General features: G+C 41.2%; 1 protein-coding gene across 3 annotated transcripts in view; it reads left to right on the top strand.

Moving 5' to 3' along the window:
* The first annotated feature begins 7,919 nt into the window (after positions 1–7,919).
* The window catches only part of Cep126 (centrosomal protein 126), a 60,155-nt gene continuing 51,966 nt past the window's right edge, over positions 7,920–16,108 (top strand). For all 3 annotated transcript variants that reach the window (XM_026779378.1, XM_026779379.1, XM_005346787.2), the window contains exons 1-2: positions 7,920–8,267; positions 9,389–9,508. In XM_026779378.1, coding sequence (XP_026635179.1) covers positions 8,155–8,267; positions 9,389–9,508 — 233 coding nt within the window. In that variant the 5' untranslated portion in view covers positions 7,920–8,154. The remainder of the gene's footprint in view (positions 8,268–9,388; positions 9,509–16,108) is intronic.

Genomic DNA, 16,108 nt, shown 5'->3' with positions numbered 1-16,108 from the left:
TCAAAGCTAGCCATGGGCTACTTCCTATCAGTTACTGGTTGTGGTAGCCCCAGAAGCCTAACAATGTAGGTGAGTGTCATTGCTCTTTGTTTCTCACTAAACACCGTATTGTGAACAACACAAGGCATAGAGAACTCAAGTAGGAATTGACCTGGAAATGTCGTCCTTACTGGCTAGACATCATAGTACTGGATGATGCTGCTGTGCACTCACTAGGGTGGAAACGTCTTCACTTACCCAGGGGTGCACTCTGCATGCTACAACACTGACCTTCCAAACAAGATCTGTCCATAGACACAACAGCAACAAGACTGGTAGAGTTCACCAACTGCTTCGGATCTGAAGCCTGCTCCACAGAAAATCCATGCTTAGTGCTGTAACCCAGGCTGAACCCCATGTCTGTGGAGGTCTCTGGGGCAGGGGGAACTCCTACTTTTGTTTTGCTAAGTGGACGTGTCAAAATGCCTTCAAAATATTTGTGTGTAGCCATAGACTGGTGTTGGTCACAGATGTTTCTCTTTGCAGTGCGCAGTCGTCGTTAGAGAGGCTCTAGAATAGGTGACTGCTAAGTGCTCAGCTCTAAACAGAACATCCATATCAACCTCCCAGGGCTCAGAGAACGTCCCAGAACAGGGAGCACAAAGTACAGCAAGAGTCAGAGGGAGGGGGAGTGCTGTGAAGCGCTGTCTCCTGGACAAAACATGGTCGTTGCACTCATGAGTCCACAGCAGCCATGGTGACCCACACAGGATCAAGCCAGTCAGAACGTCAGCATGGATAAGACAGGGGCCCCTTAGACTCCATCCACAGTTAAGAAGTCAGCTACTGGCAATTAGTAATTTCTAGGGAAGAGGGGTCCTTTTTCTTCAGATATACAGCTGCAAGTAGTAATCCAGGCTCATGGAGACAGCAATAATTGAACTTGGGGCTATTTTTTAAAGGATGTGAAAGTACATGTTGGGAGAACACTAAGGGAATGGGATTGGTAAATTGGGAGTTATTCTGATAGAAATATATACATATGTGAAATTGTCGAAGAATGAATTTAAAATATTTTTAAATTAAACAAGATCATTTTCTAAATGATCCATATCTAATGTGAGTCTTAACTTTTTTCCTTTTCAATGGCTTTTCATTCTAGAAACACACTAAGACTTCATTAATTTCAAAATTAAAACACAGTAAAGTTCCGTTGGGCCTGGCTTCACATTTGAGAAATCATCTTCTGAACCTCCTTTCAGGGCCAGAGCAGAGCCATTGTTTGAAGGTGGTGGTGCAGTGGCTGGTTCACAATAGACGCACAAATATTTACTTAATAAATATCTTAAACTAATTACCTCTTTTTGCCTTTACTTCCTCACTGCCAACTGTGTAAACCCAAACACTCTTATCTACTATTGATTGAAATAACTTTCTTGGGGTTCTCCAGTGAAGCAACAGAGGTGGCTGGAAGTGTGGACTGCCTGGTTTGTATCCTGATTTCATCATCCCTCACTCTTGAACCTTGGAGAAATTTCCCCAGTGTTACCATAGCTCAATTTCCTCTCTTGCAGAACTGGAATCATTCTGTGGATTAAATTGGGTAAAATATATCCATACGTAACACACCATGTTAGAGGCAATCAAATGTGACATGTGTCACTTTTGTATTATTTCTCATCATCTATATGCGATTCCAACACTGACAATATGCGTAGCCCCGATAACATTTTAGTAGATGTATGTACTTTAATTTTAAGCTTCTAGTTAAATTATTATAAAATTGAATGAAGAAGATATTATCTTCAGCATTCTAAATGAGACAGAACTTAAAATACTTAGTTCTTTCACAGCTTTCCAAGATATAAACTTAGGAAATTCTCACTTATGCAGGAAAATATTTCTGCAGAAAACAGGGGGAAAAAACATCTTCAGACAAGATCAAAGTGAGAGCACAAAAGCTTGCCCACCCCAGGCTGCCACTAGCCTTGCAAGTTTGTAGCAGCTGTTTGATTAAAGAAGCAGGAGTCGGTGGTAAGGCTGACTCATACTTGGAGACTTCCTCTATAAAAGACACCATATCCTACTGTAAGAGTGTATCTTTGGTAATGAATAGCTATGTCTCCACTCACACAAACAGCTGAGTAGATATCCAACAGATTAAACCCTGACCCATGTAGTAAATGCCTAGCTGGGGCTGGGGAGATGGGTCAGCAATCAAAAGCAATCAAAAAAGACAGGGTTTTTCTGTGTTAACAATCCTGGCTGTCCTGGAACTCACTTTGTAGACCAGGCAGGTGTCAAACTCACAGAGATCTGCTTGTCTCTGTCTCCTGAGTGCTGGAATTAAAGGTGTATGCCACTACCACTTGGTGGTGTTCTTACAGAGGCCTAATTTTTGTTCCCAGAACCTATGTGGTAGCTCCCAACCATCCATAGCTTCAATTGTAGGTGACCCAATGCTGTCTTCTGGTCTCCATAGGAACTACCACACACATGGTGTATACATGCAAGCACAACACTTCTACACATAAAATATTTAGTTTTTAAACTTGCTTTAAAAATGTCTAGTTGCACCCAGACAGATTTCTCTATTTTGTTTCTGTGTGGAGTGTAGTCTGTGACTACATTGCTAGCTGGAGCTCTCGGAATTCTGCGGTTTGCCTGATTCAATAATTACTCTTTCCTCAAGAAACCCTATTAAACTTAACTTGTCTTATATTTTCCTACTAATTGGTCCAGTATTCCACTGAGATCATTTCTATAACAATAAAACAGCGTTTAGTTTATTTTGTAAGTAGAACATTATTAAGTTATGAGATAATGTTAATGAAGTTGAAGCCTCTTACGCCTCTCTCACACTGTCTTTTTTTTTTCTTTTTTTGGTTTTTCGAGGCAAGGTTCCTCTGTGTAGCTTTGGAGTCTGTCCTGGAACTCACTCTGTAGACCAGGCTGGCCTCAAACTCACAGAGCTCCTCCTGCCTCTGCCTCCCGAGTGCTGGGATTAAAGGCGTGCACCGCCACCACTCGCTTCTTATTCCTTTCTTTAATTTTTTATTATTTCCCTCCACAGAAGCTGGGAGTGCTCACGCAGGGTCCGGCAGCTCAGCTTTCCAGCATGGATGGTGCTGTGAAGGCCTCGCCCACTCCCACTGTTCTTCCCCGTGTAAGTAAATCACAATGCTCATTATTCTCAATTGGAAGGTCATGTTTTAATTTTATCAGATCAGTGTCAGTGTGCACCCATGTAAGCCCTTGCATGATTAGGGAGGCCAAAAGACAACTTTCAGAACTTGGTTCTCACCTACCACAATATGCATTCCATTCAGGTCCTCAGATGTGGCAGCATCCTTACCTGCTAAACCACCACCCACGTCCTGAAAGTCAATAATGATAACCACCCATCAACACACCTTACTGACTAAAGGTTCAGGTTTTAAACACTTGTCATTTCTATCACTGCAATCATAATCTAGTCTCTCGTCACCTCCCCAAACCCTGTGACAACCTTCAGGCTACTCTTCCTGTTTCTAGTCCTAGCCTCTACATTAGTTTCTTCACAATAACTACAGGGTAGTGGCATTTCATTTGTATTTTAATAAATAAAGCTTGCCTGAAGACCAGAAAAGTAAAACAGCCACACTGGCCAGCTTTTAATCCCAGTAGCCACACTAGGTGTGGTAGTGGTACACGTTTTTAATCCCAGAACTAGAGAGGATTATAAAACAGGAGACAGCACTCAGTCTGTCTCATTCTGAGGTTTCCTGGAGGCAGGATCACCATTTTCGGACTGAGGTGGAGGTAAGAGCCAGTGGCTGGCTGCTTTGTTTTTCTGGTCTTCAGGTTGAACCCCAATATCTGTCTCTGAGTCTTTATTAATCGTGCCACACTCCAGTGATCCTTTTTAAACATTAGGTGATGTAACTCCCAAATGCCCTTCTCTCCACTAAAGGTTGGCTTCACATTAGGACCTTATAAGACCCTACCAGATACGGACTATGTATTCTTTACATTCATCATGCAGACAACTGAGTCAGACTCCCCTTCCCGTATTCTGACCTAGTTTCCCTTCCTTAGAGGACATTCTTGAGCACTCTATCTGCAACAGTCTCTCTGGTGTCTGTCTATCTCTCTCTCTCTCTCTCTCTCTCTCTCTCTCTCTCTCTCTCTCTGTCTCATCACACAACTACATTTTTCTAAAGTAGTTTTTAGAGCCTAATATATTCTACTGGCAAGAAAATTTAATATAAACTTCAAACCTTAACATTTTGAAGTTTTTTAATTTTTACTTTTTTTAATGATGTGGATGTCTGTGCACGTGCCTGCAGAGGTCCAACACTTCAGCTCTCCCTTGAACTGGACGACAGGCAGAGGCAAACCACCAGGTGAGGATGCTGGGAATCAAACTCTGGTTGTCTACAAGAGTACTATGTTTTGAAGTTTATTCATCACTAAATCCCCAGTAACTAGAAAGTACTTGCATATAGTAGATGTGATGTGAGAGATAGGTATGTAGGTAGAGAGAGAGAAAAAAAATTCCCTAATAAATGAGTTGTATTGTTAGAAAATATAAATAAATTAAGCATTATATTTAATTAAGATGTCTTATTCTTTATGTAGTGTGTGTGTGCTCGCACATGCATACACACACCCGTAGGTGGACACAGATGTCTGTGGAAATCAGATTGGACATCGCCTGTCTTTCAGTACTCTCCACCTTAGTTTCTGAGACAATGGTCCCTGATTGAGTCTGAAGCGTCCCAGTTCAGCTAGACTGGCTGGTGAGCAAGGATCTGCCTGCCTCCAGTTCTTCCCCACTGCCAGGACTCCAGCACAGCACAGCACAGCCGGCCTTTCCTGTGGGTGTTGAGGATCTGGACACAGCTCCTTGTGTTCACAAGCATTTTACTGCCCAAGACCTCACAATCACCTTTCCTGGCAAAAGATGAACTTTATAAAAATCTTCAAATTATCTATTATCCAAGTATTTCACCTTTAATTTTATTGCCTCTCAACTCCCTGTTTTTAGAAACAGGACTAAATCTCTTAAATAGGCTGTAGGAAAACTGGCTTAAGATTTTGAAGTTTTAAGAAAAGATTTAGAAATCAACAAACCTGTAGCTTTAAAAAAATGGATAACAACCTTAAGTTAAATCTTCCTTTTATTTTTTATTAACTTTACAAAGCAACACTTAGACAAAGAGTAACTACTGAGCAGGCATTTGTAGACACTGAGAAAACAAACCATGCCTTTCTTCTCTGTGGTTTTTAGACAGGTGAAGTAGCACAGGCTGGCGTCAAAGTCACTCTGCAGCTAAGGATGATCCTCCTGGCCCCATCTCCCAAGGGCAGGGATTACAAGGATGACACCGTGCTGATGTGAAATCATGCTTCTTAATGTTAATCAATATACCATGTAAAACAATAGTAATGTGACTATCATTTCCCACTTACTAAATAATACAGTCTAAACAAAATTTTCAGGAAAGCTAAAATGCAAATATTGTAAATAGCAACCATAAATTTCTTACTTTCCTTTGCCTTTTGCAGTGCCCTCCTTTGCTAAGGTTCAAGTTGTCCTGGAGAGACAGATGTCTGATGACAGCATTGGAAACAGAACCAGGGTCGACGCTTATGGTTAGGGCATTCAAAAGTGGCCCGTGTAGCCAACTATCCAAGCATACATAGTTTCCCTTTCTTGATAGGGTTATATGTTTTGTTTTGTCATCTTGCTGTGACAATGAATGAAACTTAAGCCCTTTGCAGTTAAAATCAAATGTGGACTTGCGACACAACCCAATTGAATCAGAACATCTCCATTTGAAAGGGGGGAAAAGTCTGTTTTAAAATAGTTTCAGCTGAAAAAGTTTGTTTGTTGAAGTGCTAAAAATTTATAAAGGCAAAGATATTTTAATGCTCCAGAGTGATCTCTTTTTGTTCTGAACATTCTGCTAAGCAATCTGGGACTATTTTATATGTATTTTATACATATAAAATGTAAATAAAAAATTTACAACTAACTAATATCCACTCGAAATTTATGTTTCTACATTGGGCTCCAACAAAAAGGCTCAGTCTTGTTCCAAATTTTCCCTTACATAGCTATTAACCTAGTGACTCAAAACTGTTTAATTTCCCACACAAAAGTCATTTCAGTACGATGATCTCTTCTGGCACGTCTTCCCAGGAGATTATTAAGCTAAATCTGGACTTCTTTTTAGGCTACTTCTGCTGTGATGGTCCATTTGCAGACGCTGGCAGCAAACGAGGACCATAAGGATACGCTTAAGTGAAGTCATTATAAATAGGGCAGTGGAGAGAGGGTGGCAGAAGTCTCAAGGCCTGGGGGAGAGTAAGTAGGGGAAGGAATTTTCCACTTAGCAAGCCTTTTTTTCCCTTTCTTTTTTTTTTCTTAAAGAGATAGTGATTTTCAAGAGAGTGATACCCAGGGAAGACTCATGACCTAAAAACCACAGGATTTCATACCTAACAAATTATGCACCAAATACTTATTTCCAAACTGCCAAGTAATATTTGTCCATATCTAGGGATTTTTCCATTTGCTGTCTTTCATCTGTTAGTATTCTCCAGAAAACACCATGAAAAGGGAGAACTGAATCAAGCTCTAAAGCATAGTTCAGCTGTTCTCACTCACAACTGCGAGCCCCAGAAATAAAGGGGCTGCCATCCACTCAACTCTGTTGTGAGATATTTGTGGCTGTCTTGATAAAGAGCTGAAGGGCCAACTGTAGCACGAATAATACAAATCCAGAGACAGATATTGGGGTTCAAGCTGAAGGTCAGAAAAGCAAAGCATCCAGCCACTGGCTCTTACCTCTACCTCGGACGGAAATGGGCGAGATCCTGTCTTCGTGAATCCTGAAGACATCACACAACACTGAGGTTCTGTCTATTCCCCTTATATTCCTGTCTCCACCTCCCTAGTGCTGCGATGAAAGGCATGTCATCCCAAGTGCTGGGAGCACCTTTGTGTGAGCTGTTTCTCTTATGTAGCCCAGGGTTGGCTTTGAACTCAGATCTGTCTGCCTCTGTTTCTACGTCCTGGGATTAAAGGTGTGTGCCACCACTCCCTGGCCTGTATAACTGACTAGGATGGCTGCTTTGTGCTCTGATCTTTAGGCAAACTTTATTAAAACACAAATAATACTATAGCCAATAGCTAGGCAGGAGGTATAGGTAGGACTTCTGGGCAGACTGAGGAAGTGGGAGGAGATAATCTAGGTCCTGGAAAGACACCAGGAGAAACAGATGCAAGATGAAAGAGAGAGAACGCCACATGATAGAACATAGATTAATATAAATGGGTTAATTTAAGTTCTAAGAGCTAGTTAGGAATAAGCCTAAGCTATAAGCCAAGCTTTCATAAGAAATAAGAAGTCTCAATCTTATCTGCTGGCAGTCCAACGAGAAAGTACTATCACACAACTCAGCTTGCTTTAACTTACCTCAATTTGCTTAGCTCAGCTTGCTTCAGGTCATCTCAATTTAACCTCAACTCCCCTCTGTTTACCTGAGATTACTCAGTTTGCCTCATTTTACCCTCGTCTATCTTCAGCTTGCCTCAGTATGCTTCTGCTTAATTAAGTTTCTAAAAAAAAAAAAAAATCTCAGCTTGCCTCAGTTTACCTCATCTCACCTCAGTAAACCTGTTTGGCTCCACTTGCCTCAGTTTATCACAGCTTTCCTCAGTTTCCCTCAATTTACAGAGGCTTACCTTCCCTCACCTCAGTGTACTTCAGTGAACCTCGGCTTCTCTTGCCTCTGTTTAACCCCGGTTTGCCACAGTTTACCTCAGCTGACCCCAGCCCGCTTTGAGCGATCAGGGCCCCTATTGGCCGCTCGGGCCCCTCCCGCAGCCCCGCCCCCTGCCCGCAGCCCCGCCCAGCGTTCCCCCTGGTTTCCGTCGCGAAGGACGCGGCGTCGGTTGGTTGTCAAGATGGCTGCGGCGTGTTCGCAGCCGCCACCTCTGCTGTCGCCCCGCGAGGTCGCCGCCCTCCCCGCTGTCGTCGCCAGAGTCGCCGCGGCCGCGAAGCCAGGACCGCCGCGGCCGAGCCTGCGACGCCGGTGACGCGGGCGGGAGACGCGCGCGCGCGGGTCCGGAGCGCCGGGGAGGAGGGAGGCCGAGCGGCCACGCGGGCGGCGCTGGGGTGAAGGATGCTGGCGGGCAGGCCCGGAGCCCAGAGCGCAGGCGCGGGTCTGGGAGCCGGCCCCTCGGACTCGCTGGGCGCCCGGGACGGCAGCGGGCGGCCGCGACCCGGCGCCTACCTGTATCCTTCCCTCCGCATCCCGGCGGCGCCTGAGATTCCCGGGAGCACGCACGCAGGGACATGGAAACTGGCAAGTCATTTCCAGTGCGGGTGTTCGCTTTAGCAGCTGCCACCCCACCCCATCCTGCCCCCGACCTAAAGTTATACTTGTTTCTCCTACTTCGAGACCCCTCCCCTTGCCACCCTGGCTCCTCGCGTCCACACTTGGACGTGGCTGTCACATTTTTGTGAATTTCAAAATGCATCGGCCCTGTATTGGATGGGCGAAGACTCGCCTTTTCGAATTACTGTTTACTTTTATAGACACTCCGCACTTAGTCGGGGCTCTTAGAGAAATGCACAGAGAATAAAATCTTGTGCTATTCCTTTTTAGTAGTTGACCCCGCACCCCGCACCCGTCCCAGAGCTGCTTAACCCAAGCACGTTCTGATCTTTCTGTTTCCTTCTTTGCCCGTTGTGTTGTCAGACATAAGAAAGACAGAGCAGGGAACCTGAAATTTGACAGCCTGGATTATTTCTGATTTTTTCCCTGAGAAATAGTCGAGCTCCCATTTGATGTTACTGTTGGTAACACAGTGGGAATGTCAGTAAGCTTTGCCTTTAAAGTATATAAAGCATCTTTATTCTTCCAGAGAACGTTGTGATAATTAGAATTGCGTTCTCCAGGGACCTTTTAGCTGACAGTGATGGCGTTGTATGGTCATCTCTGTTTTTTTCAGGGAATGGAAAGTCTTCTCTTGGGTTCCTACCACCACCACCATCTCTCTCCATTTCCTTACCTCCTTAGGTCCCAACTTCTGGAATTTTTTTTTCACTGTTTTACAATTTTAATAGCAAATCATCAATTTTCGCTAAGGGTCTTCTCTTCTGCAGACCTTGCTTTAGGTTTTAAGGATGCAGATCTCCTGGGGAAGACAGGTATGTTAGGGCTCCATTAATGCCAAACACCATCTCAGCTGGTGTATATGTATATAGCATTTGCTATCATATACCAACACTAATATGTACACATATTGGTTGTCCCACAAAAACATTATAGTGTCATTACCATGAGACTCTAATTATATCGGACCTTACTCACTAAAGATACACTGTTGTTCTTAACTAAATGGCGTCACTAGAGATATGAAAACCCATCTCGAGAAAAACTTAGAAGAAGAACGCCAGATACTACTACAGCAACAAAAAATATGTCGGAATCGAGCACGTAAATATTTTGTGGAGTCAAACCGGAGAAGAAAGTAAGTAATTGCATTTTATTCAGAAGTGTGAAAATTCAAAGTTATTCTAAGTTAATTGTTTCTCTACTTTGGGGTGCTTCCTAGACTTGAGTCATGACCATGGTTTATTTATAGAACAAATGATCGAGATGCTCATGATTTTGTAAGTTTTCTTCTTCTACCTGGAAAACCAAGTCTATTTTCTAGCTGCTGGTTGTGACTGTCATGGTTTTTTCTTGTTACAGAACAGTTATACTGACAGAGATGACTATGAAATGTACTATGGTCTTTTTGATTTTGTATCATATCATAGTTAATTAAAAGATCAACAAGTATTTAACTTCAATGGACTATAATTTGATTTAGATTTACCATTTATATAATTTCTATATGGTACCCTCCTCATTCAATTACAAAAAGAGGGGAAAAAATAAACAATGATAGAAGGCCTTAAATAACAATTTCTAAGTCATTACCAAAAGAGCTATCTGTGGAGAAAACTCAAAAGTATCCAACCATTTCTTAGCATTTTTAGGATTTTAAATTGCTAAATTTGTTTTGTTTTGCTTTGTTTCTTAAAGACAGGGTTTCTCTGTGTCAGCCTGGCTGCTCTGGAACTCATTCTGTGGCCAGGGGCCTCTAACTCACAGTCGGATATCTTCCCTGCCTCTGCCTCCAGTGTACTGGGATTAAAGGCATGTGCCACCACCCACCACCTGGTTTAAATTTTTTAAGATATTGCTATTTCTATTTTAAATGTGTATGAGTATTTGCCTGAATGTATGTAAGTGCACACATGCATACCTGATACTCACTTAAAGACCAGAAGAAGCTGTCAGATTCCCTGACCCTGAAGTTACAGATGGTTGTGAGCCACTATGTGGGTGCTGGGAACTGAACCCAAGTCCTCAGCAAGTGCTTAACCACTGAGCCATCTTTCTAGTCAGCGTGGTTATCCAACATTTAAATTTTTTCGTTAGAGCTGTCCCCATATTACTGTAATTCATGGTAGTAGAGACCCCTGGGGTGCATTAGCCATGTCATTGGGCACATGCTGCGATCCCATGTGGACTACAAAATTGTTCACCTGGAAGTTCTTTCTGCCGTTGTATTTCTCTTGCACTTAATCCTTCCATTGTTCATCGATGTTGAATTATTGAATGAATAACTCAATAACTTTTTGGTTTTGTTAGTAAGCTTCTGGTACTTTTTGGCTTCAGAGGATCATATAAGGCACATGACAGCTGTCAGTAGAGATGACTATAGACTTTTGTTTTATCCTGTCTACTCAAGTTGGAGTCAGAATTGTAAGCTTTTTAGCATTTAGTATTTTCCCTTCAGACAGAGAAAAATCACCTGCCATTTTTTTTCATTATCTTTGGAAGCTATCTTTAACTGTTTAAAATGTCATAGACTAAGAATCTCTAAGATTTCATATTCTAGAAGGTAAAAAGTAAAAGACATATTCTTCCAATCAGATTGATAATAATGTAGCAATGAGAGATGACACTCAGTAAGTACTGTGGTTAAATCTCCTGTGAAGGAGAGCAGAAGTACATCTCTTAGACTATAGGACAGAAAGAGTCCCTGGAAGAATAGTTAGCCACTGTTAGCCAAGGGACATGAAAAGAGCCATACTTTCTGTAGCTAGAATAATACAAAGAAAGTCTAATGTTAGAAAATGTGACAGAAGATGTATGTACGTGTTATGTGGAAAATGTGGGTGAGGATCAGATGATAGGAGGTAATTTATGAAATAATATGTATGCCAATCTAAAGAAATTAAAGAATTTGCCCTGTGCTAGATTATAAAGAAATTATCTTTACATTAGAATAAAGAAACAAAATTAGAGATGTTCCATGATTTAAATTTATAAATTAGCTCATTATAGCAAAGAAGAAGCAGATGAATAAAAAACAAACTTTAAACCAAAAGTACAGTAGAAAGCTGTTACCCTGTCTAAGCCAGTGCATAAGCATAGAGACGGATTCAGGACTGAATAAATAAGGTCAGGAGTCAAGAGCCAGCTACAAATGCTCATGAATAGAATTGTCAGAATTCTTACAGAGCAAGAAAACTTAACATTTTAATGTAAATCTTTCTAGAATAACTTAACATGTTAAGCTTTATATTCATTGATAAAGGTAGTTTGACTTTGTACCTTAGACATATGGGTATAGCAGACATGGAATTGCCTATGATTTTATATTACTGTATTATTCTTGAGCTATTCTGTTTTTCTGTCCTCTTCTTTTCATGTCTTTAATTCTTTTAACTATTAATTGCTTACACATTGACTTATTCATTGTGGTTTTTTTCATACATGCATGCAGTGTACTATAAGTGGGCTCTAACAGATAACATTGGTAAGATCTTTGAAGATTTTCTGACTTCTCTACTGTTTATAACTTTTTTGAAATTCAGCTCTTTTTTAAACTGAAGTAATACAATTTTAACTTCAGTAATTTAAAATGCAGAAATTGGAATGTAAGAATATTAAATACAACTCGTCTTCGCCTATAGCAATGATGTAAATTAAGTACTTAAAGATGTATTCAACACTTTCTCATGAAATAATTGCAACTTCATTGGCAATTGTGAGAATTTTCCATATGCCTTTGACCAAGTTACCTCCAATGACAGAATAGTAACATTGATATGGCCATGAACAACATGTCAGTGGTCACAAGGGTCACTCACGGGTCCCTTTTGTAATTACAACCTTTTCTTCTTACCCCCTTGATCTCTTGTTCTTCATTTATTGTTTGGTTTGGTTTGGTTCATTTTTGCACTGTTATATAAATAATATTGTGTCATATGCAGCCTTTGGGGACTGATGTTTTTCCTCTCAGAACAGCTCTGCGGTACTTCTCAGTTCTTTCACTTTCATTGTTGGGTAGTGTTCTGTATACACATGTACCATGGATGTGTTGAGCTCAAGTGTTTGAAACTTTGCTGTTGTTGGTGGTGGTGGTGGTGGTGGTGGTGGTGGTGGTGGTGGTGGTGGTTGAGTTTTTAGTAGTAGTTTTGCTTGTTGTCATACTTCTACCACCGAGCTACAGCCACAGCCCTGCAACAGCAGCATTTAAATTTTTCAAAGTGCTTACCCACAGATGGTTGTGAGCGTGGTGCTCTTGTAGATAGAAGCTGTAAACATTCATGTATAGTTTTCATATGAACATAAGGTTTAAATTTCTCTGGAATGAATGGCAAGGAGTACATTACAGGCTTGTAAACATGATCTCTAGCCTTTTACAGAATAGCCCACTGTGCCCTCAGCAGTACAACATGAAGATCTTCGACATAGCTCACTCTTTGCTTCTCTCAGTACTTCTGCATTAGCCATTCGGTTAGGTGTATAGAAAGCTCCTACTGTGTTTTATGTTTACAACTCCCTAATGACTAATGGGATAGAATGTTCGTCACGTGCTTGCTTACCACCTGTCTGTCTTTTCATGTCTTCTCTCTAATTCCTTTAACCTCAACTGTTTGCACACTGATTTATTCACTGTGGGTTTTTTCATACACACATGCAGCTTTCCATGGTCATGTCCATTCCACCCTCTGTACTTTCCCGCCAGTCACACTTTTACTCTTCTCACTATACTCTGTCTTATACCCCACTCACTTATATCCCAGTCCTTGATATTTACTCTGACACTTGAGGCCCTTTGTTTTGTTTTGTTTTAACTTTCCACATACAAAAAAAAAAGAAAAGACATTGCTTGGCACTCTGTGTCTCAGTATTTGTGTGTTATAGTATCATCTACTTCCATCTGCTTTTCTGCAAATGGCAAGATCTTATTCTTCCTTCTGAATGAATGACACTTCTTTGTGTATGTATACCATACTTTCTTTGTCCATTCATCTGTTGACAAACACCTAAGTTGATGTCATAACTTGGCTTATAAGAATAGTGCTACAATAAACACAATAATGCAGATAGTTTGTGCTAACTTCATTTCTTCTGGATATGTTGCAAGATGTGGAATAGCTAAATCAGAGGATATTTCTGTGTCTAGTTATTTGAAAGACATCCACACTGTTTTCATGGTGATTTGTTAGCTGACATCCCCATTTAAAAAATGTTTTAAAGCTGCCCCTACATTAATTATTCTACAAGACTGATGGACTTTATTATAATTTCAGTGAATGTAGAGAGTTAGAAGACTGCAGGTTCAGAATGAAATTATCCTAGACACTTAGTTCTCTAAAGAACAATTTATTGCCCTCCTTTATGTTTGACCTAATATTCTGTGGCTATTTGGTAAGTCCTTCCAAAATATATAGGGAGACCTCTAGCTTCCACCAACTCAAAAGGTAAGAAGACATTAGACAGAATCTGATCGAGGTAGGTCATCTTTCTATCTGTTGTTTCATGGGTTAATTAATGAAAACTGCTTGGCCCTGATAGGCACAAAATTAGGTGGGTAGAGTAAACAGAACAGGATGTTGGGAGAAAGAAGCCGAGTCAGAAAGTCGCCATGATTCTCCCACTCCAGACAGATGCAGGTTAAGATCTTTCCTGGTAAGCCACCTCGTGGGCTACACACATTATTAGAAATGGGTTAGATCAATATGTAAGAGCTAGCCAATAAGAGGCTGGAACTAATGGGCCAGGCAGTGTTTAAAAGAATAGTGTAATTATTTCGGGGCATAAGCTAGCCAGAGTGGTGCTCCAACATGATAGGCTAAATCCACTCAAAAACCTAAGAAGGCTTAAAAATAAGGGAAAGAGATTAACACAGATTTTTGCTGTTTGTTGGTGGCATGCCGTAGAGAGATTTCCTGATTTGGCAACATCAGCAGAGAAAAAAAACTCTGTCATTTTAAAGCGTGGCTTCCTGGGACTGTGCCACTAGTGCAAACTCTGGCTTTAAAGCATCTCAATGGCTTTTATGGGACTGGATGTTTGTGTTCCCGCTTGGGATCAGAAGGAGAGTGCTCTGAGACCTTGCCAATGGCTCAGGGCTCCCTGCCTGCACCTGGGCAGACAGCAGAATCAGGCTTAGGCAGGCAGAAGAGCATGGCGGATTCCTGCTGCCATACAGAGACGTGTTTTCAGACTGCACAGTGTTCTGCATGTCAGATTTGGCTGTAACTTGGATGAAAAGAGTTTCTGTGCTGCACGCTTAGTCTCAGAATTAAACTGCTGACTACGGCTCCAATGTGGACTTGCTATATGTGCCTGGAACTGTGTGCGGCTCAGGGGCACCAAATGGCTCTGAGGCAGGAGCAGCTCAGCTCCGCCATGCTGAACTGTGCTGGTCTCAGGCAGGAACTACCATAATTACCATAATAACAGCACAGTTAAGGTTTAGGCTGGGCAGGACACAGGCGGTACCGTATTACCTGTACATGGTGCAACTTAAGTTTTTAAGAACTGCTTAACATTTTAAGAAACTGCTCCTGGAAAGTAAAAAAAAAAATTACAGATTCACAATAAAACAGATTCAGACATAAAGGATGACAGTGTTGGATGAATGTTCATAGGCTTGAGAGAGAGAGAGAGAGAGAAGAAAAAGAATATAGAGAATAAAGTTGATGGTTTTTAAAACAAAAGGGTAAAGTCTTTAAAGAGACAGAGTACAGATAGTTATAGATTAAGAGAAATAAAGAAAAAATGGAAAATTCGCAGAGAGTCTGGATTATGTACATTGTGTTTTCTTTAAAATTTTTGTCTGTGAAGGAGCTAAGTACAGAGAGACATTTCAATATATGGGCTGCCAAGTAGAACCAGAACGGATATCATGAAGGTATGACTTCAGAATTTGGGTCTAAGGATATGATGCTTTGGAGAGAGTCTTCTTTTGTTTTCACAGAGGATGAGACTCTATGGATTGCTTCTATCCCAATATGGTATGATAGACCACGCCCTCCTGAAAGGGAGTCCAAGAAGCTAGATGGACACCAGTAGCAATGAATGATCTGAAAGAAATTAAGCAAGCTATTATTAATTTTGGCTTGCACTGTGCATATGTTAAGGAAATGATAAGGACTTGGGCTTCTAATGCTAGAGCTGCCCCCCATGATTTCCATCAGTTAGTGTCTGCAGTTTTAGATAATGGACCTTCCTTGATGTTTGGAATCTATTTCAGAGAAGAATCCATCATATGGAACAACAAGGAAGAGGAAAAGGTCTGGAGGTTTCCCAAGATCAAATTCTTGGTGCAGGAGAATATGCTAATCCACAGGTCTAAGCTCTTTATGACAAAGAAGTACTGTGTCTATGTCACCAAGCAGCTTTAAATGCTTGGAATAGGATGCAAGATCCAGCAAAAAGGGTTGAATCATATACCAGGATTAGGCAGGGACAGAGAGAACCCTTTATTGACTTTTTGCAAAGATTAATTAAGGCTCTGGACATAGGGGTAACAGACCCAGAAGCTAGACGAATACTTCTTGAATCTCTAGCTTTCGAAAATGCAAGCATAGAATGCAAAAAGATAATTGGGCCTTTAAAGTCTGGATCAGCACCTATGGATGAATGGATTCAGCATACGATGAATGTTGAGACATTTAGCTATAATGATGAATCTTGGGTAGGAGAAGCGATTTCCACAGCAATGAGGAGACATCAAACTGCCAGGTGTTTTAATTGTGGTAAATTAGGACATTTG

This window comes from Microtus ochrogaster, chromosome 5 (assembly GCF_000317375.1).
Source record: "Microtus ochrogaster isolate Prairie Vole_2 chromosome 5, MicOch1.0, whole genome shotgun sequence".
NCBI lineage: Eukaryota > Metazoa > Chordata > Mammalia > Rodentia > Cricetidae > Microtus > Microtus ochrogaster.
Note: the sequence above shows the minus strand (reverse complement) of the source record. Positions and strands in the feature narration are given on the sequence as shown.